Below are 22704 nucleotides of genomic sequence, written 5' to 3' on the forward strand. Positions count from 1 at the left end.
ATTCTAGCCTAGCACACAGCCATGCTCAGGAATCACTGACAACAGATGGGAGATTAAACAACCTGTGAATCCTGTCAGTGGCAGCGCAGCCAGGATAGAAAATTGGCTTTGTTTTTGAAATACAAAGTTAAAAAGCCCCCAGCACTTGCAAAATTGAAGCAGGAGGATCGTGAGCTATAGGCTAGCCAGGGCTAGACAGTGAGACTCTGTCTCAAAAACAAAGTCTGATGTTTTATCGACTTTTAAATTAACTATTTTTAGTTCGTATACAAAATAATGGATCTCATCATGACATTTTCAAACATACACATCATTGTAACTTGCTCATGCTAACTCTTCTTACCTCCCATCACCCCCTGCTGTTGAAGTTCCCCTTCTCTGTGTGTGTGTGTGTGTACTATGTGCGTGCATTTGCATGTAGATCTGATAAAGCTAGATTCTATGTGTGACAAATGATAAGCAATATTTTGCCTGTTTTTCCCCTGATACCTGTAAGAGAAGGGTGCTTATTTAATCCCAGCAGCACGGCTAGCTTAGACCCAAAATAACCACACAGAAACTGCTTAATTCACTGCTTGGCCCATTAGCTCTAACTTCTTATTGGCTAACTCTTACATATTAATTTAACCCATCTCCATTAATCACGAGGTCATAGCCTACCAGCAAAGTTTCAGCACATCTATCTCTGGTGGTGGGTCATGGCATCTCTCTGCCTTCTTCCTCCCAGCATTCCATTTAGTTTTCCCCTCCTACCTACGTTCTGCCCTATCAACAGGCCAAGGCAGTTTCTTTACTCATTAATGGTAATCATAGCACACAGAGGGAACTCAGATATCAGTTACTCTCTCTCATTCTCCCCTCTCCTTCATTTTACATCTCTTTTTCCCCTTCTACCTGTATGTCACATGTATAATGCATATTTACAAATCCATGATAATGTAACAAGAGAGATATCATTAAATGTTCATCTTTCTAGGTCTGGCTTATTTCTCTTAACATGACTCTCTTCAGTTCCACGCACTTTTCTCCTTTATGTCTGAACAAAACTCCACTGTGTGTAGACACCACATTTCTTGATCCATTCATCGAGACCATCCAGGTTGGTTCCACAGCTTGGTGATTGGGAACAATGCAGTAATGAGCATGGCAGTGTGGTATCTCTGGAGTATGCTGACTTAGCTTTCCCTGAGTGGGGTAACCAGACCACACAGCTTTATTTGGGGATCTTCTTAACGGTCAGCCTTCCCTTGAGGGTTCAGTCCTTAGTACCACTTAGAGAAGATAAAATAAACCACTGCAACAACACCCTACTGAGCAAGACAGATGAATATAGTTAAAATCAATATAAGCCCACTCATAACCACAAGGCAGAAAATAGCAAAAGTCATGTCAAATGTGCTGTGAGATAAAATCTATATAGGGTAAATGTAGAAATAGCAAATAAATGAGATATAAGAAAGTGAAATTGACAAAATTTAACAAGGGTAAAATATATGATGGGGGAAGAGGAAGGATGGATAAAAATGCTATCAAAGAGAAGAAGAAAAGAGAGTAAAAGGGAAAGATTTACCAAATATGGAAAAAAATTTAATAAATATGATAATGCTATGATGTGATCCATTATTTGCATACAAACCTAAAATAATAATTTAAAACAATGAGAAAAGTAGATAAGTATAGGAAAGGGAACAAAAACTAGAAACATAAAGCTTAAAAATAAGATAAAATAAAACTCTATTAAAAGTATGAGTAAAGGGAAAGATGGGGAACACAAAGGCAAAGGGAGAACTCACCCAATAGTTATGAAAAATAAACACAACAAAATAAATAAAAAGAGGACAAAAGTAATAGTGTAAAACCTTTTTTAAAAAAGAAGGGTTGGGATGTTATCATTTATAAAGGCAACACAGGTGACCTGAGGCTGGTCCCACAAGGGGTGGTGGGTCCCCTTGGCAGGTGGGAGACCATGGTAGGTGAGAGACAGATGCGCCATGTGGAGTTTGGGTTTATTTAGTGGGTTATGGAGAGGAAAGGGAAGGGGGAAAGGGGAGAACGAGGAAGGAGAAAGAGACAGAGACAGAGACAGAGACAGAGACAGAGAGAGGGAGGGAGTAGTTACCTTCTCAAAAGAGGAACAGGACAGAGAAAGAGCAGGCTGGAGAAGAAGCAGGAGATTCACTTGCCTGGGTGGAAGTGAGGTTAGGAGAGGGTGGAGCTTGTCTCTTAAAGGGACAGGAATCCCAAGTGGAGGACCAGGCCAGCAGATTATAACATGCCCATCTTTTTCTTATAATAAAAAGGCAGGAAGTTAGGCACAATGGGTTAAAGAAATCGGGATGGCAGATTCTCAAGACTGCTTCCTGCTTTTTTTGTGGGCATCATCTTTGGGGGGGAGTCCTGAGAAAACTGGGTGCTGGTCATATCCTGGGGTAGCTGGGTTCTTTACTCCTTCCAGGTTTTGTGGTGTGGAGTTGTCTGGTGTCTCTTGGACCTGGCGAGGTGTTGACAGAGCTGAGGAGAAAGTTAAGCTTAAGAAGAAAAATAATTTCAGGATCAGGGAATTGAGAGGGGTGTATCTGACCTTTTAAGGTGAATCCTTTAATTTGACTCCCTGGGGCTAACAAGAATTTTTTGAGTTTGTGAAAACATAAGTTTTAGTCGCACATAATGTATAAATAGCAGCATATTTATGCCAGAAGGACTGTGACAGATGTTTTTGCACAGTGAAAAGTATTTTTTTAAGACTATGAAAGGCAGTGTGAGAGAGAAATTTGATAATTTGTCCTCAAACCTTATAATCAGCTAGCACACACCTTAATAACTTGTATTTGTATCTCTTAAAACTCCTTTAATTTAGAACATGTTAAGAAATTATGCTGAAATTTGTTTGGTGAGTTTGTCCTTTTAAACTGACAAAGTCTCTCAGCTGTCAAGAATTTTACTTGAGTTATTGATTAAAAAATGACAGAGAACTTACTCGGTTGTCTACCTAGAGCCTCTCCTCAGGATCCTCCATGGTCGTTGTGGGTGGTATTTGTCTTTTGCTGTTTAGCGCAGGGCCTGCCAGGTTTTAGAAGATCCTGTGGGTTAGAAAGTCTGTAGGAAGACAAGCCTATCTTGACCTGAGAAGTTAGGCTGTCAATTCCATTTGATTCTTTATGCACGTCTGGAGATCTTCAGTTTAGATGAAAGGCAGTTTTTCTCAGTGGTCAGTGATTGGCAGTTGATGAAGCAAATTGCAGATGGGCGTTGTTCTGTGCCCATGTGTCTTCTGTCTTCTTTGGAGGAAATAAGAGTGCTGCTGCTAGGAGCCAACCTGTCTCTGTTATGATAAGTCTTTTAATTATTAAACATTTAAATGCCATATCTCCAGATCTCTGAGCAGTTGAGGGTTGTTTATTGGGCATAGATGAGTTTTTTCTTTTTCTTTTTTATTACTTTATAAATAATGCCAATCAAAATTTCCACTTCCTCCCCTCCTCCCACTTCCCTCCCGCTCCCCCAGACACCCTTTCCCCACCCCCCATTCCTAAGAGAGAGCAAGGTACCCTGCCCTGCGGGAAGTCCAAGACCTTCCCCCCCCCTACATCCAGACTTAGGAAGGTATGCATCCAAATAGAATAAAATTCCCAAAAAACAGTACATGCAGTAGAGACAAATCCCAGTGCCATTATCATTGGCCCCTCAGTCTGCCCCAATTATCAGCCACATTCAGAGGATCCAATTTGATCCCATGCTCATTCAGTTCCAGTCCAGCTGGAGTTGGTGGGTTCCCATTCACTCTCAGGCACACTGTCTCAGTAAGTGGAACAACTCCTCACGGTCCTGACTTCCATGCTCATGTTCTCCCTCCTTCTGCTCTTCATCTGGACCTTGGGACCTCAGTCCAGTGCTCCGATGTGGGTCTCTGTCTCTATCTCCATCCGTCGCGGGACAAAGGTTCTATGGTGATATGCAAGATAGTCATCAGTCTGACTACGGGACAAGGCCAGTTCAGGCACCCTCTCCTCTGCTGCCCAGGGCCCTAGCTGGGGTCATCCCCATGAACTCCTGGGAACCCCTCCAGAGTTAAGCCTCTTGCCAACCCAAAAATGGCTCCCTCAATTAAGATATCTCCTTTCCTGCTCCCACATCCGCCCTTCCTCCATCCCAACCATCCCACTCCCCCAAGCTCTTCCCAACCTTCCCCTTCTCCCCTCCCCCTCTCCTCCCTTCCCCCTACCCCCATGCTCCCAATTTTTGCCTGGTGATCTTGTCTGCTTCCAATTTCCAGGAGGATGTATATATATTTTTCTTTGGGTTCACCTTATTACTTAGCTTCTCTAGGATCACAAACTATAGTCTCTTTGTTTATGGCTAGAATCCACTAATGAGTGAGTACATACCATATTCATATTTCTGGGTTTGGATTATCTCACTCAGGATAGTGGTTTTCTACTTACATCCATTTGCATGCAAAATTCAAGATGTCATTGTTTTTTACCACTGAGTAGCACTCTAATGTGTAGATGTGCCCCACTTTCTTTATCCATTCTTCCATTGAGGGGCATCTAGGTTGCTTCCATGTTCTGGCTATTACAAATAATGCTGCTATGAACATAGTTGAACAAATGCTTTTGTAGTATGATTAAGCATCTCTTGGGTATATTCCCAAGAGTGGTATTGCTGGATCCTGAGGTAAGTTGACTCCCAATTTGGCGCAGATAAGTTATAACTACAGCTTAGGATCTGCCTGAAGAGTTGGGTCTAAGCTTTACTGCACTGGTTTTTAACAGGTAAGATTTATGCTTGTAGAAGATAAAGAAGAAAAAACTGCTTGCAATAGAAGTTTAATAGTAAAATTGGCAATACTGGAGAACAGCTTAATATATTTTAAACAGGGTTGGATTACATATACAGTATTTTTGTAAGAGATTTAAGAGTACATACCAATCTAAAACATGAGCTTAATTGTTTTCTTAGTCTGGAATGAAATACAGTGAACAATTAAAGCATTAGACAGTAAATATACACCCAGTAGAATTTAAGTTTTATACACAGAGTTAAAGATAACTTATGTTTATACATAGTTAACTCAAGTCACATGCATGCACACACACACACACACACACACACACACACACACACACATTAAACAGGAGTTGAGCAAAGTGGATGCTTTAGTGGGCCCTACCAAAAGCATGCCACTGCACAAAACACACATGTAACAGAGTCAGTAAGTAAGAGGAATTTAGAGACAAAAAAGGAAGTAAACCGTGAGACTATATATATACCTCAGTAAAGATGGCGGGACTTGGTCATCTGACCTTCCCTTAGTCAAGACAGTGGTGAGGTCACCTCATCTTAGTCAAAATGGTGGCAGTCACATGTTGTATGGAGAAACATACAACAGAGCCGCTGTGGGAATTTTAAACAGATATAAATAACAAGAGAGACATAGAGTCTGTGTAGAACATATATTTAAAACAAATTACATCTGTGTGACCACACCATTCACACATTTTTTCACACATGAAGTAGACAGGAAAATTACTCAGCACAGTGAGCTGCCATGTCTGTGAGCCACCACACCACCAGCCTCGGGCTCCATGTTTTTATAAATAACATGAGGTAGATCTCACTTGATGGAGTGTTTGCCTAGCATGGGATGACCCTGGGTTTGATCATAGCACTTCATTAAAACAAGTCATGGGGGCACACTCTATTAACGAATCAATCCCACACCAGTTATGTTTTAAGGGGTTATTTATTTGGCGGGGGTAAAACTTACATACACCATAAACCGTCAGGAAGGGAGCCTAGTCGCTGGAGCAGGAGCCGGGAGCAGCAGCCGAGACCGAGCACCGGAACCAAGAGCCGGAACCAAGAGGGCCTTATCCGGAACTGTTTCTCTTTTTAAAAGAGAAATATACCACGCCCCAGTGGGCTGGTATTTCAGCAGCTATTGGCTGACGGAGCGGAAGTCGCTCCCCGCTGCACTGTGGGCTCCTGCTTCAGTGATTATTGGTTGAGGCAGCGGAAGTTACTCCCACAACAACACTCCTGTAATCCCGTCATGAAGGAAGTGGAGGCAGGAAGACCAAAAGTTCAAATTCATCTTCCAATACCTAATACTTCAAGGCCAGAAAAGCTTATGATTGAAAGTATAGCACAATGGGAAGTAGGGAAGTAGGGGGTGGGGGACACAAAGGCAGAGAAAGACAAAGGTGTCGGGACAGCGTCTTTGTGGGTTTCTGTACTCCAAACCTGAAGTCTTCCGGGCACCATAGGGTCCCTGGGACTTGCAGGTTCATGTACTTCCTATGGTTCACCAGACTTCTGTTGAGCTTATTTCCCATCTCTGCGTACCTACACCCTCTGCTGGCTGTGCCTATCTCTGCAGTCTGTGGATGCAGGCCCTCAAACCTGCCCGAGACTCCCCAGTTCACACACCCTGGGGTGACTAGTGCTTCATGGAAAGCCAGCTTGGGAGAAACATGCACAGTGGTGAGAAATACACAGGCAAACTTGTCTCTGTACTTTGACTAACAGCCCAATTAAAAAGGAACCAATGGAACTGCTTGGGCCTATGGAACTGAATAGAGTTCTCAAAAGAAGAAACACAATGGCTAAGAACGTTTTTGTTTTTTTTTTTAGTTTTACAAACTGATAGGTGTATAAGCAAAATGTTGCTTACAAAAGCAGTTGCATCAGTAAAAGCCCTTTCGGCCTGAGTGAGGACTCATGAAGGCTGCATCTCAGAGCTCTCTCTACTTGACTTGCAGGCAGCAGGACAGATCAGAGGACCTTCCCCACAGTTCAGCTGGCTAGGGGATCTCTACCCGCTGCATGTGGTTAGTGCTTGTATAGCCTTGGGGAGGAAGCCTTGTGAATCTTATTCATTTTAGGAACTTCTTGTAATTTGTTAGTTGCTTCTTTCCTGAATCTCCAAGCCTCCCCCATCCTTCCTGGAAATAACATTTTAATTTGAAGATAATTATTACACAACCTCCAAAGCTTGTATCTTAGAACAATTTCAGTAGTAAAATTTTTCCTCAATCAGTAGTAACAAAACACAAGTATTCATTTTAGGAAAAAAAAAAATGTAGAAATTCAGTCGGGCAGTGGTGGCGCACACCTTTAATCCCAGTACTCAGGAGGCAGAGATAGGCAGATCCTTGTGAGTTTGAGGCCAGCCTGGTCTACAGTGAATTCCAGGATAGGCTCCAAAAGCTACGGAGAAACTTTGTCTCTAAAAATGAAAAACAAAAAACCATAAAAATTAATTTGATTACATGTGCAGTATCACAGACACTCTTTATTTAAACCCTTTTTCATAGACAAATTCTTTTTAGCATGATTAGAAACAGATTGTTTTATTTAACAGCATGTGTGAGGGTCTTAAGTATATATATGTTCAAAACATATGTGCTTATTTATACCTAAATATGTGTACACATATGCTTGTGTGTGTATATATAGCTAATGCTTCTAACATAGACTTATTAAATTTTGGCTGATTGTTCAAAAGTTTGAGGTCAAATGTTAAACTACAGAAGATGAAAATTGTTGGGATCTTTTAAAAATCACATGAAAGCATTATGGGTAATGCCTTGAAAGTCAGAATACCATACGTGTCCAGACAGGACAGTGGTTAGAACACTCCACAGGTGGACCCTTTCTATCACAAACTTTGCACGAGTATTTCATGTCCATATATCCCAACCCTGGGCCAGCTCTACCACATCCTGACAGCAGGAGAAAGTATTCAACATTTAAAACTATCTAGCAGCCTGTAGCCGAGCTGTTTTTGAATATTCAGGTCCACAACCCACCAGCTATCCCAAAAGAAGTTAAGAAACAGAAAGTGAGGCTTCCCAAGGGGAGTCAATAAAGTCTGACACTTTGTGGCAACTCCAAGGTCCTCCCCCGTCTACATCTAGACTGAGCAAGGTATCCCTCCCAAGAGAATGTGCTACTAGACCCCTGTTGAGGGGAAGGATGGGGAAGCAGGAAGGGAGAGAATGGAAATGGTAATAGCTATGTGAAATGAGAAAAGATTGTATTAAAAAAATAAAAGAAACAGAAAGTGAGAAAGGAAAATGAATTGACTTAAAATTTAGCAGAACTGGAGGCAGCGCCTAAGTTCTCTCCACCATGCCGTACTTAAAATTTCTAGAAACACATGAAGCAAACGCCAGAATCTATGAAGACTGTGCCGTGAGACTGTCTAACTCCGACCAGGCTGCCGCCATTGCCTGCAGCTTGTGTCTGTCCTCAGCGAGCTGCCTGTGTGACTCAACTCTAAGTATGAAGGGTTCTGCTGTCACAGCCGTCCCTTGTTTATTTTAGATTCATGTACGATCTTGGGGCACTTGGGATGCTATGTCATGTACTTTGGAGCTGATGTAAAATTTCTGAAATATGTCCATTGAAAGAAATACCAGAAGCAATATATGTAGGAGTCAGGCTAGAACCGAGAACTGCTGCCTCAGACTCTTGGCTTTAAATACTGTCACAACATCTTGTCTTTGTTGATCTCTCTAGAATTCAGACTTAGCCTCGGATCATACATCCTTTCAATTCTACTTCTTTTCTTTGTTTTGTGTATTTTTAAGACATTGCTGCTTCCCTGTCTGTCATTGACAGGATAAAATTCTTTCCCTCGTTATCAGATCTGGTCCCACTCCTGGAAGGAGGAGGCGGGAAGAGACTAGAGTCAAAGGTCAAATTAAAGCCACAGACATCTAGAAATAAGGGCTCTTAAACAGCGTTCACCTCACACCTATTCTTAGATTTTTAAATATTTTACATCTCAGGTGGGAAAATGTCCCACTATTACCCCCCTTTGGGAGCTCTTTGTTTGCACATCCATTTGTGTTCTGCCTTTCTCTTCCGCCGCTTTTGGGTTCCCCTTGCCCTTCTGTCTGAGGTCAGCTTTAACCTCAGTCTCCTGATAATTCCTATGTAAAACGCTAGCTTTGTAATTGAAATCCGCGAGTGTTTTGTTCTTTCTTCTGTAACAGAAAATCTGAGCTATAAAACATGAAAAGCAAGCTATAAAAACAGAACCCCAAAGGGCCTAGGGATGTATAAACCCTCTCATTGTTCCCCACTGTGTACAGCATTGCACAGGGGACTCTACAGGACCGTGTTTAAGTCTTGCAGCTATTAAACTGGATCTGCTTGGTGCTTGAGTGTGTTTAATTGCTTGTGCCTCAAATGATGGTCATAGTATAATTAGGAACATACATATTACAAATTATCATTATTGATAATTTGGGGGCGTTGTTTGTTGTTTGTTTTTACTGGTTTTTCAAGACAGCGTTTCTCTGTGTAACAGTCCTGGAACTATCTCTGTTCTGGAACTCTCTCTCTGTAGACCAGGCTAATGTCAAACTCAGAGACTGACCTGCATCTGCCGCCCAAGTGCTGGGATTAAAGGTGTGCACCACCACTGACTGGCAATCATTTTACCTTTGATAATGACAGCTTGGTCAGCACTTACAGCCTTTACATTCTAAAAGAGTTGCATCCCAGGGGACCAGAGATAGATACAGATAAAGAAAACAGCATCATAGTTGTACAGATGCTTTTATTTTAAGATTTTTTCACACATATTTGAAAACAGGACTAAGATCAGAGTGGCCTGGTACACAAGGGAAACACATGCCTATTTAGCTAGAATGATAATGTGGCTGCTGAGATGGTTTCAGCTCAAAGAGAAATTTAAATGAACCCAACTCTCCTAAACACCTAATAAAATTAAATATTACATACTTTACTTTTGTCTTTCAGTTAGCCCCTTTATAAACTGTACTAAAATTGGATCCATAGTCTAAGAAAGTGGGGTTGCTTTGAATACAAGAAACTAGAAAACTGTCTAAAGAACTCATTGGTTATGACCAACCAAGTTGCATGTAAATTTGCCTAGGAGATTTCTCTTCTCAAACCTTATGCGACTACAGGAAACGCTTTAACTCGCGTGAATTGTTCAGCATCGTCTTTAGATAGCTGAGATAGTGTTATCTCCGAAATCAGAAACTATATATGTGCTTAAGTCACCTGTTTTCTTCTTAAAAACTTTGGCTTGAGCTAAGGAAAGAAACGTCAAGTGAAAAATAGACCTGACGAGTCTGAGAATTCTGATATTATGTCCTAAGTAACAATTAATTATAAAAGTCCTTAGAATTTTAGTTCCTATCCAGACTTATTCCAGAGCATCAGTAGTAGCTTTCTAAATATTTGTTAGCTGATTTTTCTGTAAACTCATATGTCTACTCCAGACTATTACCATGAAAGGACTGGTCAGCCAGAATTCTTCCTGTAGTCACCAAGATAGCATAGACTTAGCATTTCCCTTGTTTACTGCAATCGCAACAGAGATTAAAAAAAAACAACAACAACAATAAAAACCTCAATACCTCAAATGCAGACAACTTTCCTGGGAATCCTAGCCTTCTGATCTTCATCTCATAAGAGCAGAACTCAACAAACAAACAAACAAACCCACAACACAGTTATTCCAGCTTCAGACACTTGAGCTTCCTTCACATCAAGTGGCATCGCAAAGTGACAAAGGGGAGTCCAAACGGCAGTCACACCTCATGTGTAGAGACAAAGAGTAAACCAAAATCAAAGCCCACAAGCGACAAAGCCAACTGTATAGATGGGGGCCCCCAGACAAAACGAGTGCCTTGCCAAATAAAGGCCTGCCTACGCCAGGCCTTGTGGTTCACTCGTGCCAAATCTAGCGGCAAAATCAGAAATTTCCTGTCAAACAAATGGGCGACTCATCAGCAAATGTCTCAGATGGGCCTTCAGCCTGATGAGCATATCAAACACGCCTGGTGTCATTCCAGATTCTCCTTACAAGTTGCCCAAGAGCACAAAACAAAGTCTCGACCACAGGAGTTTATCCAAAACTTTCCAAGTCATAATACCAAACAACCCCAGAAAGATCTTCAAAAGTAAGACCAGGCCAAAACCAAAAGCCTTTTCTATTACCAATTCACCAATAAGTGTTCACAGGTGGCCAACACCTACTGTGGGTGACGGGGGTTTGGTAGAAAGTTCTGGGCAATTGAGCTTTCTCTCCCCTGTGATTTAAGTTTGGGAACTGGATGGGCACAAGTTTCTTCCTAGATAGCTGAGCCAAAATGATGGACAGATATACAGGTCCATGATGTGTGATGTGCCATCTTTGTTTCTGTATTCCCAAGCAAATTAGGAAGCAGAAATCAGTAAAAGAAAATGGATTTATTTACAGTTTAACCAACCCAAGGAGAGGGGGGAAAATCATATTTCTTTCCACCAGGCCTGTGACAGCCTTACATTCTGTAAAATAAATAAATAAAGATAAAAGCCAAAAAATATGTAGATTTTGCTGTCGTGCGGTTTGATCAGTCTTTCCTGGGAGGATGTAAATCAGCCCCAAGTCAGCTTCCCTCCCTGCAGGTTATCTCTGTGCTCCGTTCTCAGCGGGAAGAGGCTGCTATAGTTCACAAATTATAGTTACAAGATGTTGCCAATGATATCATATCATAAGATCTCATTAATGAGACCACGTGGGACCTCCATGGGATATTGTATGAAACTCTTTCTTGTTAAAAGTTTAATCCTAAGATTGAACAATTACCTCCCTTTCTTTCTACCTCCTGATCTTTTCCCATTGGTCCCTCTCAATCATGGTTCATCAAGTCCAAGCCAATCTCTATTATGGGGCTCTCAGAAGAGGACACAGCCAGCCACACATGCCCCTTGGAATTGCTAAAAAGGCTGTCTTCTTGGAAAGCACCCTGAGATGCTGTTTGTCTCACCGGATGGGGGAGGGTGGTTCAGTAAGTAAAGCACTTGCTTTGCAAGTGTGCGACTCTGAGTTCAGATCCCCAAAATGCACATGAAAAGCTAGACCAATTAATGACATACATTGATTACCCCAACAACGCAAGATGAGAGGTGGAGGTAGAAACAGACGGACAGGAGGCTCACTGACCAGCTCGTCTCCCTGCTACAAAAGGCTCTAGATCAATGAGCCAGAGAGACCCTGTGACATGAAACCCAAGGTTATCCTCTGACCTACATACACACACACATGCATGCATGCATGTGTACCCACACACATACATGTTATGCACAAACACACACAAAAAAAGTTTCATTAATAACATAATAATTTAAATTCCACAAACATTGATTTTAAGCACTTTCTCTGTAACTTTCATGAACAGAGCCACCAATGTGTCTGTGACCACACTGTCATTCTCTTCTTTTATTCTGTAGGAAAATCATAACCATCTTCCTCCAGCTGTTTTTTGCTTGACTCTTTTTGCATGTCATTTGACAGTTGTTCTCATCCACCATGACAAAACTGAAAACTGCCCCGGAGTTCTTGAGCAACACAGAACACATAGACTTTTACTCTTCATAGTCTGGAGACCTTGTTAAAATGCCTGAGTCCCCCTTCACCCCAAAAATCCGTGGATTGGGAACAGTGCTTTGGAAAGCACTAGAAGTAGATGATTCTGAAGTCGGCAGTCCCAGAGTAATCTAGGAAATATCATCTAAAGGCTTTGGAAAGTGTAACTCTGACAACCTGGCAGGTTGATTCTCAGTGGCTGTCAGATATTTATCTATCTAAATTATCTAAAAAATTAGCTATGTCTTGGTGATTATGAAACTACGGAGCAATGAGGCCATGCAGTAATGTGGTAGTACCCTCGCAAGGCCACTATCTCACTTTCCTATTTTGGTTCCCACAGCATCTTGGAGGGACAGCTGATTATTTTGTGTTTGTATTTATTTATTTATTTACCCAAATAAGGAAATGTAGACTCTGAAGCACAAAGAAACATGGCATTTGTTTATGGATACTTGGTGATTTCAAAAACCGCATTCAGTCTATGTGGCTCCTAAGACCCCACAGTTAATGCTTCACTTCCTCTGTGATTACTTTGGCTTTATTAGAACTGGCACACACACTCCCAAAAAAAGCAAATTTGAGACTCTCAATCCATACAAAAACATTCCCTGAAGATAGCAAAGAAGCCACAGCTCCCATCAGGAGTCATCTCAAGGGCAACTGTATACTTTCTCTCAGCTCTTATTTTAAAACTTTTATTTTGAAACTCAGCATTTGGGAATTACAGATTTTTCTCCCAGAATATGCCTCCTTTTAAAGTCATTTACCTATAAGAAATCAGAGAAGAATGTATGATAATTCAGATAGCACAAACAAAATTAATGATGGCCTCAAATATGAGTTGTTTATATGCAGTGAGGTATGGTTGTCCACATGCAATGAGGTATGGTTGTCCACATGCAGTGAGGTATGGTTGTCCATGTGCAGTGAGTGTGGTTATTTCGGGCCTGAGAGACCGGAGCAAACAAGCAGACCTCCTACTACAGGTAACAGTCTTTGTGAATAAGTCAATCAGTTATTCAAAAAGTGCAGAGAATCACTGTCCTCCTGTGTCAGAAAAGAAGAAGAAGAAGAGGAGGAGGAGGAAGAGGAAGAGGAAGAGGAAGAAGAAGAAGTAGAGGAAGAAGAAGAAATGTACACTCCTTCCTTTTCAGACTAAATGATTTCTTACACCTATCTATCTAGGCAACCTTGAAAGGATTTTCTGTCTCACTTTGATTTATCACTATTTTTAACAATTATACATAAGTTATTGGAAAAATTAAAGGCCATAGAAATGGATCAACAGGTAATGGCACCAAGCCTGAGTATCTGAGTTCCATTCCTGAATCCTACATGGTGGAAGGCGAGAACTGACCACAAGTTGTCCTCTGATTTCCACTCACGTGCTGTGTTTGTTATGTGTACATGTGATGCACTCCCCTAACACACATAGAGAGAGAATAAATGTCTTTAAAGCTGTTTATGTTTCATTACTGTGTTAATAAATGGAGGGAGACACTCTTCTCCTGACGCCATTGAGATATGACACTTCTAAAACACATCTCTTCATCAGGATAAATGATGGAGGGGTTTCATCATGTTCAGAATTATGATGGTCCTGATGATAATTACTGAGGGTCAGGTCTTGGTTAGCAAGGCCACTGTTAGCCCTCATGGCACATTTATATTTGTAGTGGATGTAATTAATGTAATCAGAATGTTTGGCCCAAGGAGTAAAATTCAGGCTGGATTTCAGCCCCAACTCCCCCCTTGACCAAGTGTTCTTTTTCTTCTCTCCTTTTTATTGTTTATTGTTTTTCTTGAGTTACACATTTTTCTTCACTCTTCTCCCTTCCTCCCCTCTCCCCTTCCACCACACACACCTTTCTACACTTTCTGGTGAGTTCTTTCCCCCTTCTTCATCAAGGCCCAACTCCTCTGTCATCTCTATTCAGCTAAAGCAGGATTTCCTCTTGGGTGCTGGAACACTTGGCTACCTTCTCTGACATCACTCAATAACCTCTGTGTTGAGCAGTGTGGGTTTTTAAGTATTTACCTATCCTATACCATAGTCTCAGCTCCCTGGAAGATAGCTTCTACAGCCCCTCAAACCAAACATGATACCTCATACTGTCTGTGCTCAGAAGCACTTGTAGCATGGATGGATAGTAGATGGATGAATATTCTTTCTTGCTTCATTCTCTCCTCTGGCTGGAGAGCTTCTCGGCCTGAGATCTATGATTGTTTCTTTCATTTTTATTCACCAACCTCATTAGAATAAAGTAGCACCATCAGTATCTTATCAAGTACTTTCAACTCTTGGAGCACAAAAGGAGCTAATAATAACAGTTAATGATAGCTTATAAATATTTGAATTAACATTCCAAAAAATGTATTAATTGATAAACATGGTAATACATAGGATTATAAGTACACTAAAAATTTTAATTTATTACTCTGTCTTTTCAGCCTTTTGATATTTAAAGGAGAAGAACAGATCTAACTTGTTAGAGAATGCCCTAGATAAATTGTGCTGCTTTGGGTAAAGTAATGTGTTAATTATAAGGGAGAAATTCTTTGAATATCCTCTGTGTATTGCAGACACTAGTTGTCCGTCCTATTATTCTATGTCATAGTTTTTAATAAAATATGATAATCTTTAGGAAAAATTAGTTCAGTGTTTTGGCTATGAAGACACAGTATTATCACATTTTACTTGTTTATAAGGAAATTCTGTGGGTGAAAAACTTATTAAAATATACTTGTCCCATAATATATAGGCTATACACATTAGAAACAAAAATGTCTCCAAGATAAGAGTTAGCAACTGGAAAAGAATTAAGTCTCTTCTCTCATTTCCTCCCTCCTCTGTTCCCTCACTTTCTCTCCCTACTTCTTTCTCTTGATTACTAGGCTCTTATTAAATTCTCTGACACTGATTTTGATGCCTAAATTTGGTTTCTAACATTCAACTATTTTAATGTCCTCCTAACATTTCCTTCCTAAAATTCTTCTCATGAACTTCCTCTCTGGGATAATTTTCACTAGGCTCCAGTGAGACCTTGGGATAGCAGCAGATTTCTGAAACCCTTCACTCTTGGTACCTGATAGAACCATGGATTTATGTTGCCCCTCTCTTGGGCTTTGTGGGTATCTTGTTGGCTGATCTCTAATGGCTCCTCTCTTTCAGCCATGTAAACAATGTAGTAAGCTTCTGTCAAATAAGCCCTTCAAGTAAACCACTGGTTCTACCTTGAGGAGAAATACACTGACAAATCCTGTCGGTCCATTGTCATAGCCACACATTGAGATGACATCTGTTGTGGTCCAGCCTCAATGGGGTTTGCACACTCCAGGGTAGGAACATGTGGATCAGAAAAAAAAAAATAGGTAGGAGGAACAGAGATATGAAAGAAAAACAGAGACATAATATAGAACCAGGAGGGCTATCCAGTGAACACTGAATGCCGAATATGCCTACATTTATTTTCCATATGCTTATATACCCCAATCCAAAAAGAGCGGGTGAGGGGAGAAAAAAGACTGCCTTAGCATGACACAAAGGACAAACAGAACAATTACCAGCTTCAATACTAGAGACATCAAGCCACTATTTCCTGAGTTAAGCATTCTGATGTGTTAGGCAGGAGATGCAGTGACCACACCTTAGACCAAGTATCCTGTAGGCAGTCACCTCCTGGGTCAAACCTCCTGTCTTAAAAATTAAGGAACAGGAATAGACTTAAATTCTCTCACCTTAGATCGATGTGGAGTAGACCCACTTCTGTGGGCCCCCACAAACCATGTGCTTAAATATTACTTGAAAGACACAGAGAAGAAAAGTACATTTATTAAAGGCTTTACATTAAATCATTTTCATTTGGGAGAGGAGTTGTTGGATTTGAATCATTGCCATTTTCCCTTCCTGGATCTTCCGTTCCTAACCTGGGACTACGTGGCCCACTGTATAGGTGGTTTTGCTGCTGGTTGTGGAGCAGCATGAAAGAAGCAACCACTGTGTTTATAGAGGATTCACATTTGGGAAGAGCATTATGACAGTAATCCTCCAATCCAGGTGGTTTCTAGAAAAAAAAAAAAAAACAAAACAAAAAAAAACAGCAGAATACTCAAATACCTTCCTTAATATCGATTGTCAATTAATGTGACTTGAACTCTCTTGCTTCTCCTGTCTTCTGTCATTGGTGTTAGGCAGCACAGAGCCTCTAAGGAGACAGGACAGCCTCTCCTCATTGAGGTCTCAAACAAAAATCCCTCAAATGGCTAAGCCTTTTCCTGACTGCTTAGTGTATGCACACCAACCCCAAATCACTCCTTATTCTACATTCATCACTGTCCTTACTGAGAAGTTTCTGCACCCCAATAAGCCTCTCTGCCAATGCAGTAGTTCAAATCAGACCAAATCAAATAGAATTAGATAAAGCCCAGGTTTAATGGATACCAACGCTCCCCCTGGGGTAGTCTTCCAGCCCCTCAGAGAGGAGACAGGGGTGGGGTGGGGGGACTGGAAAAGCACATGTTTGTTTTCTGGGGGACAGAGATAGAGTTCGGACTGAGGCAACTCCTAGGGGAGAGGGCTTGAAACTCAAGCATTTCAGACTATTTGGGCATATAGATGCCAGAAGCTGGGGTGAGGCTTCCTTCCAAACATTTCAGACTCTTTGGGTATATGGATGCCAGGGGCTGAGGTGAAGCCTGAACTCAAACACTTACCCTTTTTATTTTATTGATTTTGATTGAACTCTTCATTTTTCTCTGTTCCCCTCCTTGCTTCTCTCCTCCCCTTTAACCCTCTCCCAAAGTCCTCATGCTCCCGATTTACTCAGGGGATCTTGTCTTTTTCTACTTCCCATGTACATTAGATCCATGTGTGTCTCTCTTAGAGTCTTCATTGTTGTCTAGGTTCTCTGGGATTGTGATTTGTGGGCTGGGCTTTTTTTTTTTTTGCTTTATGTTTTAAAATTACATATGAGTGAGTACAAATGATAATTGTCTTCCTGGATCTGGGTTACCTCACTCAAAATGATATTTTCTAACTCCATCCATTTTCTTTCTTCTATATGTTGATATCCAATTATGACAGCACTTGATATCCAATTATGACAGCACTTGACATTGGGAGCCATCCTTGAGAGGGTCTATTAGACACTGAATTCCATTTCTCGTGCAAATAGAATTCCTTATACTCCCACAGTGCAGTTTTCAATCACTCTCCCCTCCTCATTGGCTGAGCAGGACCTCAGTCGTCATAAGGAACAGGTAGACAAGAAGATTCATTAACCACTACAGGAATATCCATATCTCCCCAACTCACTGCTAGGTTAACTGGAGGACTGGGGATAAACGCCCAACAATGATGATCATCCCTTTTACCTGTACCGATACCATGGAAAGCATGGCAAGAGATAGGTTTGTAGCACTCAAAGGTTTCTGAGTCATGCGAAGTATCACCTCTCCTCTGTCACACAAATTCTTCAGCTCTCCCCAGATGGGAGGATTAGTTGTATGTTCCAAAGGTCTCCTGTGTCTCATCTTTCACAGAGGCATCTCTGCAGCTGCAGCATTGGGGCGATGGCTCTTGCTCATGCTGGATTTTTACCAGTTTTGATGGGATCCACAAGTTTTTATCTCCTGTGGAAACAAGCAAAACTTCAGCCCTAACTTATCTCTTTCCCTGGTTTTACACAGGCTGACCTAATTCCCACAACCCAATGTCTTTGGGTAGCTGTTATCCTATTTCATTAGCATTTAAAATTTTTTAAATTTAAAGTTAGTAGCCAGGTGGTGGTGGCACGCACCTTTAATCCCAGGACTCGGGAGACAGAGTTCAAGGCCAGCCTGGTCTGCTAGAGCGAGTTCCAGGACAGGCTGTAAAGCTACAGAAAAACACTGTCTCGAAAAACAAACAACAACAACAAAAATTAGTAAAGTATTATGCAGTCTATCTCTAGGAGGTCCTCCTATCCTCCTTCCGTTTAACAAGCATCTCCTTTGAAGTGTGATTAGATCCTTTAACAATTGCTTGTCCTGTAGAATATACACAGTATATACGATGTTGTAATGGGCAAAAAAAAAAAAAAGGTTTCATTTTATTGGAAACATAAGCTGGGGCATTATCAGTTTTAATTTGTATTGGTATGCTCATTACTGCCATTGTTTCTAATAAATGTGTAATTATAGAATCTGCCCTTTTAACACTTAAGGCAGATGCCCAGTGAAACCCAAAGCATTTATCAATGGTATGATGAATATATTTTAATTTTCCAAATTCTACTAAATGAAATTCATCCATTTGCCAAATTTCATTCCTTTGTGTACCTTTAGGATTAGTTCCTGCAGGTAAAGGAACTTGATTATACAAAGAACAAGCAGGACCGGTTTTTTATTATTTCCTTAGCTTGTTGCCAAGTAATGAGAAATTTTTTCTTTAAGCCCCTACTATTAACATAGTGTTTCTTATGAAATTCTAAGATTTCCGATGATTCCCGTAATAACTGATCAATCTCCTCGTTTCCTTTTGCTAAAAGTCCAGACAACGCAGTATGGGATTGAATATGGGTAATAGAAAGTGAGCAATTCCTTTCTTGAATTGCCTGTTGTAATGAACAGCAGAGTCAGTTCTGAATTATCAGGAATAAGTTCAGTGGTTTCTATATACAATACAACCCTTCCTGCATACTGAGAATCAGTAATTATATTTAGAGATTCATTAAAGTCTAATAAAACTATCAGAATGGTATATAATTCAGAGATGCCTCTGGGAAGCAAAAGATGGATTGGGGCTAGGCACTAGCACTCTGGGGCCAGACCAGATGTAGCCCAGTGGGAATTCTCCCACACCTACCTCATAAAGCTTTCAGATGAATGAGGAATAGAGGCATTAAATAATAGGTAAGCACCAATAGCCATGCAGGAATGGTGATGCCAGGCATAAAGGAAACCCTGGGGGCTCTGAGGACAGACACACGGAGGCCACTCTGTCTTGGGCTTGGGGAAAGTCTCAAAAGAAGCATTTTAAGTTGGAATAAAAAAAAAATAACCACGTGCTAGCTAGGGGTAATGGCTGTCTCTGTTGTCAGCTTGACACACAACAGAAGAGGGAACTCTACTGAGAAACTGCTTCCATTCGATTGGCCTGCAGGCACAGCTCTAGGATGTTTTCTTGTTTGATGATTGGTTTGGGAGGGCCCAGTCCACCACGGAGAGTGTAATCCCTAGGCGGGTGGACCTAGGCTCTGGGAGACAGGTAGCTGAGCAAGCTGGTAACCAAGCGCTGGATTGAGTGCTTGCCCTGACTTCCTTGGATGATGGACTGTCACCCATGAGATAAAATAAGCCCTTCCCTCCCCAAACTGCTTTCTGTCAGAGAGTTCATCACAACAGGGAAGCCAGCGAAAGCACTAGAGGGTGGCAGAGAGGAGAAAGGGAGGATGTGTGCCAGAAAACGGATCAGCTTAGTGGAGCAGCCCCCTGGGAAACGTCCTCCAGACCACAGAGTTGATTTCCTGCTGAAATGGCTGAAGTGTACTTGGCTTACAGATAGTTGTAAGTCGTTTGTGTGACATGCAGCCAGAATATTGTTTTTATTTCCTAGATATGAGTGGGCAAAATGAACAATAGAAAATAAACTTATGACATTATTAGATATTATAGGCTAAAATTTCAAATTTGGTCATTCTGGTCTAATACAGAACTGAAGCCTATAAACAAAGCGGTCCAGAAGCACGGGAAATGGGTGTCAGGACTTAAATACCACTCACTAGACTCTCCTATCATGACCTAATTCCTTTAAAACATCTCATTAGAGGGAGCTGAAGAAACGGCTCAGTAGTTAAGAGCATTACTCATTGATCTGCCAAAGGACATATTTCCAATTTTAGGCAGTTTGGGTGCCCGCCTCTGACTCCATGGGCATTGTACTCATCTGCACAAACATACACATATATAATTAAAAACGAAAATAAAATCTTATATAAAAAAACTCATTGAGGGCTTTCAATACTTTCTCGTTATTGTGCCCAAAATGATCTTTCTGGCCCAAAGCAGAAGAGTGTAACTAAATTGACAAGTTATTGGCACTCTTCTTTTTCAAAACTTTTTATTATTTATTCATTTATTGTTTCTGTAATGTATTTGGATGCGCCTGGGTGAGTTTCTGTGTACTGTGTGCTTACAGGTGCTGTCAGATGCCAGAAGAAAACATGGGTTCCCCTAGAACTGGAGTTACAGGGGGTCGTGGGGCACGGTGTGGGTGCCAGGAACCAAACCCAGGTCCTCCGCAAGAGCAGCAAGCACACTCTTAGCCACAGAGTGATCTCTCCGGCCACACCGGCTGCTTTTCAGATATGCTCACCAGGGTCGGGTTCATTTGGTATCTCTGACTTTGGACCAATTGCCAAATCGATAAAGGAAAATAAACGCTTGATCGGTCTGTTTCCCTCCACAGTTGTAAATCAGGATGGCCAGCCCCTCATTGAAGGAAAACTCAAAGAGAAGCAAGTGAGATGGAAGCTCATCAGGAGGTGGAAAACTCGTTACTTCACCCTGGCTGGAAGCCAGCTTCTGTTTCAGAAAGGGAAATCTGTGAGTTTTTTGGACACATTTTTAAACTTGAACTGTTTTTCTTTCCTTCAAAACCCACCAAAATACTATTGATACTATCGATGATGTGCTTATTAGGGTTTCTGTTGCTGTGTGTGAAGAGACACCATGACCACGCCAACTCTTTTTTTTTTTTTTTTTTTTTTTTTTTTTTTTTTTTTTTTTCCGAGACAGGGTTTCTCTGTAGCTTTGGAACCTGTCCTGGAACTAGCTCTTGTAGACCAGGCTGGCCTCAAACTCACAGAGATCTGCCTACCTCTGCCTCCTGAGTGCTGGGATTAAAGGGGTGCGCCACCACCGTCCGACTCTCTTTTAATAATTTATTTTTACTTTTATGTGCATTGGTGTGCATGTATGTCTTGTGAGGGTGCCAGATCTCAGAGCTACAGACAGTTGTGAAATACCATGTGGGTGCTGGGAATTGAACTTGGGTCCTCTAAGGAGAACAATCAGTTCTCTTAACCACTGAGCCATCTCTCCAGCTCGACCACACCAACTCCTATAAGGAAACATGGAATTGGGGCTGTCTTACAGTTAAGAGGTTAGTCCACTGTCATCATGGCAGGGATCATGAGTTAAACATTTTCCTACTTTCATTTATAATAACTTTTAGTAAATTGGTTATCTTGTGCTGGCTTATGGTACTATACTAAAAGTCAAATGTTTGGCCTCGGTTGTCCTAATGACTCTTTGATGCCTTAGCACCCAAAACAGAAAGGTCTTGAGTCGTTGGGTGTGAAAGGACCCAGCCCTCTTGGAAGATTCCAAGCGCCAGGGGCCGAGGCAGCAGCAGGAACCATCCAATGATCTTCCCTTTCCCTTCATTTCAGAAAGATGATCCTGATGATTCCCCAATAGAACTCAGCAAAGTACAGAGTGTGAAGGCTGTGGCTAAGAAACGCCGGGACCGCTCTCTCCCCCGGGCTTTTGAAATCTTCACAGACAATAAGACCTATGTTTTCAAAGCCAAGGACGAGAAGAATGCAGAAGAGTGGCTGCAATGTATCAACGTGGCGCTTGCCCAGGCAAAAGAAAGGGAAAGTAGAGAAGTGACCACGTATCTGTAGAGACATGGACACCACCTCCCATGACCACGCATGATAGGCATCCGGAAGAAGGAGGGCCTGTGAGCTGGAGCGATGGCTCAGTGGCTCAGATGGCTCTGATGGCTCAGAGCATTGGTTGCTCTTCCAGAGGGTGCGGGTTCAATTCCCAGCACCACGTATCCCTGCAAAGCTGCCTGAAACTCCAGTTCCAGGGCATCTGACACCTTCACACCAATGCACACAAAATAAAGTTTAATGAGTTTTTTTTTTTAAGGAGGGCCTAAAATGACAGGGTTCTCAGTAAACCCCACACCCTCACAACTCTTGGATTAGCTACAAGATATCTTCCTGAAGTACATGAGAAAAAGAAGCCATAGAGTTCATACTGGAACATGTAGAGGGCTAGGAAGGGACAGTTGTGAATGAAGGAATTTCTGTAACTATGTTATTTAAGACTGTAAGAAAACATTAAATGGGACCAGTGAGTGAGAAGGCTCAGCAGGTGGAAGGCATTTGCTGCCAAGCCTCATGGCCTGAGTCCTAGCTCCATAACTGACCTAGTGGAAGGAAAGAACCAACTCCTGGGAATTATCCTCTGCTTACCACATAGCATGGCACACCCCCATAGATAGATAGATAGAGAGAGAGAGAGAGAGA

The 22704-nt window shown here is 41.5% G+C and overlaps 1 protein-coding gene across 2 annotated transcripts in view; it reads left to right on the forward strand.

Annotated features, from left to right (window-relative positions):
• The window catches only part of Veph1 (ventricular zone expressed PH domain containing 1), a 205613-nt gene extending 183301 nt beyond the window's left edge, over window positions 1-22312 (forward strand). For both annotated transcript variants that reach the window (XM_085682474.2, XM_048424730.3), the window contains exons 13-14: window positions 20847-20983; window positions 21832-22312. In XM_085682474.2, coding sequence (XP_085538600.2) covers window positions 20847-20983; window positions 21832-22068 — 374 coding nt within the window. In that variant the 3' untranslated portion in view covers window positions 22069-22312. The remainder of the gene's footprint in view (window positions 1-20846; window positions 20984-21831) is intronic.
• The last annotated feature ends 392 nt before the right edge of the window (window positions 22313-22704 follow it).

The sequence above is a fragment of the Myodes glareolus genome, chromosome 20 (assembly GCF_982192425.1).
Source record: "Myodes glareolus chromosome 20, mMyoGla1.1, whole genome shotgun sequence".
NCBI lineage: Eukaryota > Metazoa > Chordata > Mammalia > Rodentia > Cricetidae > Myodes > Myodes glareolus.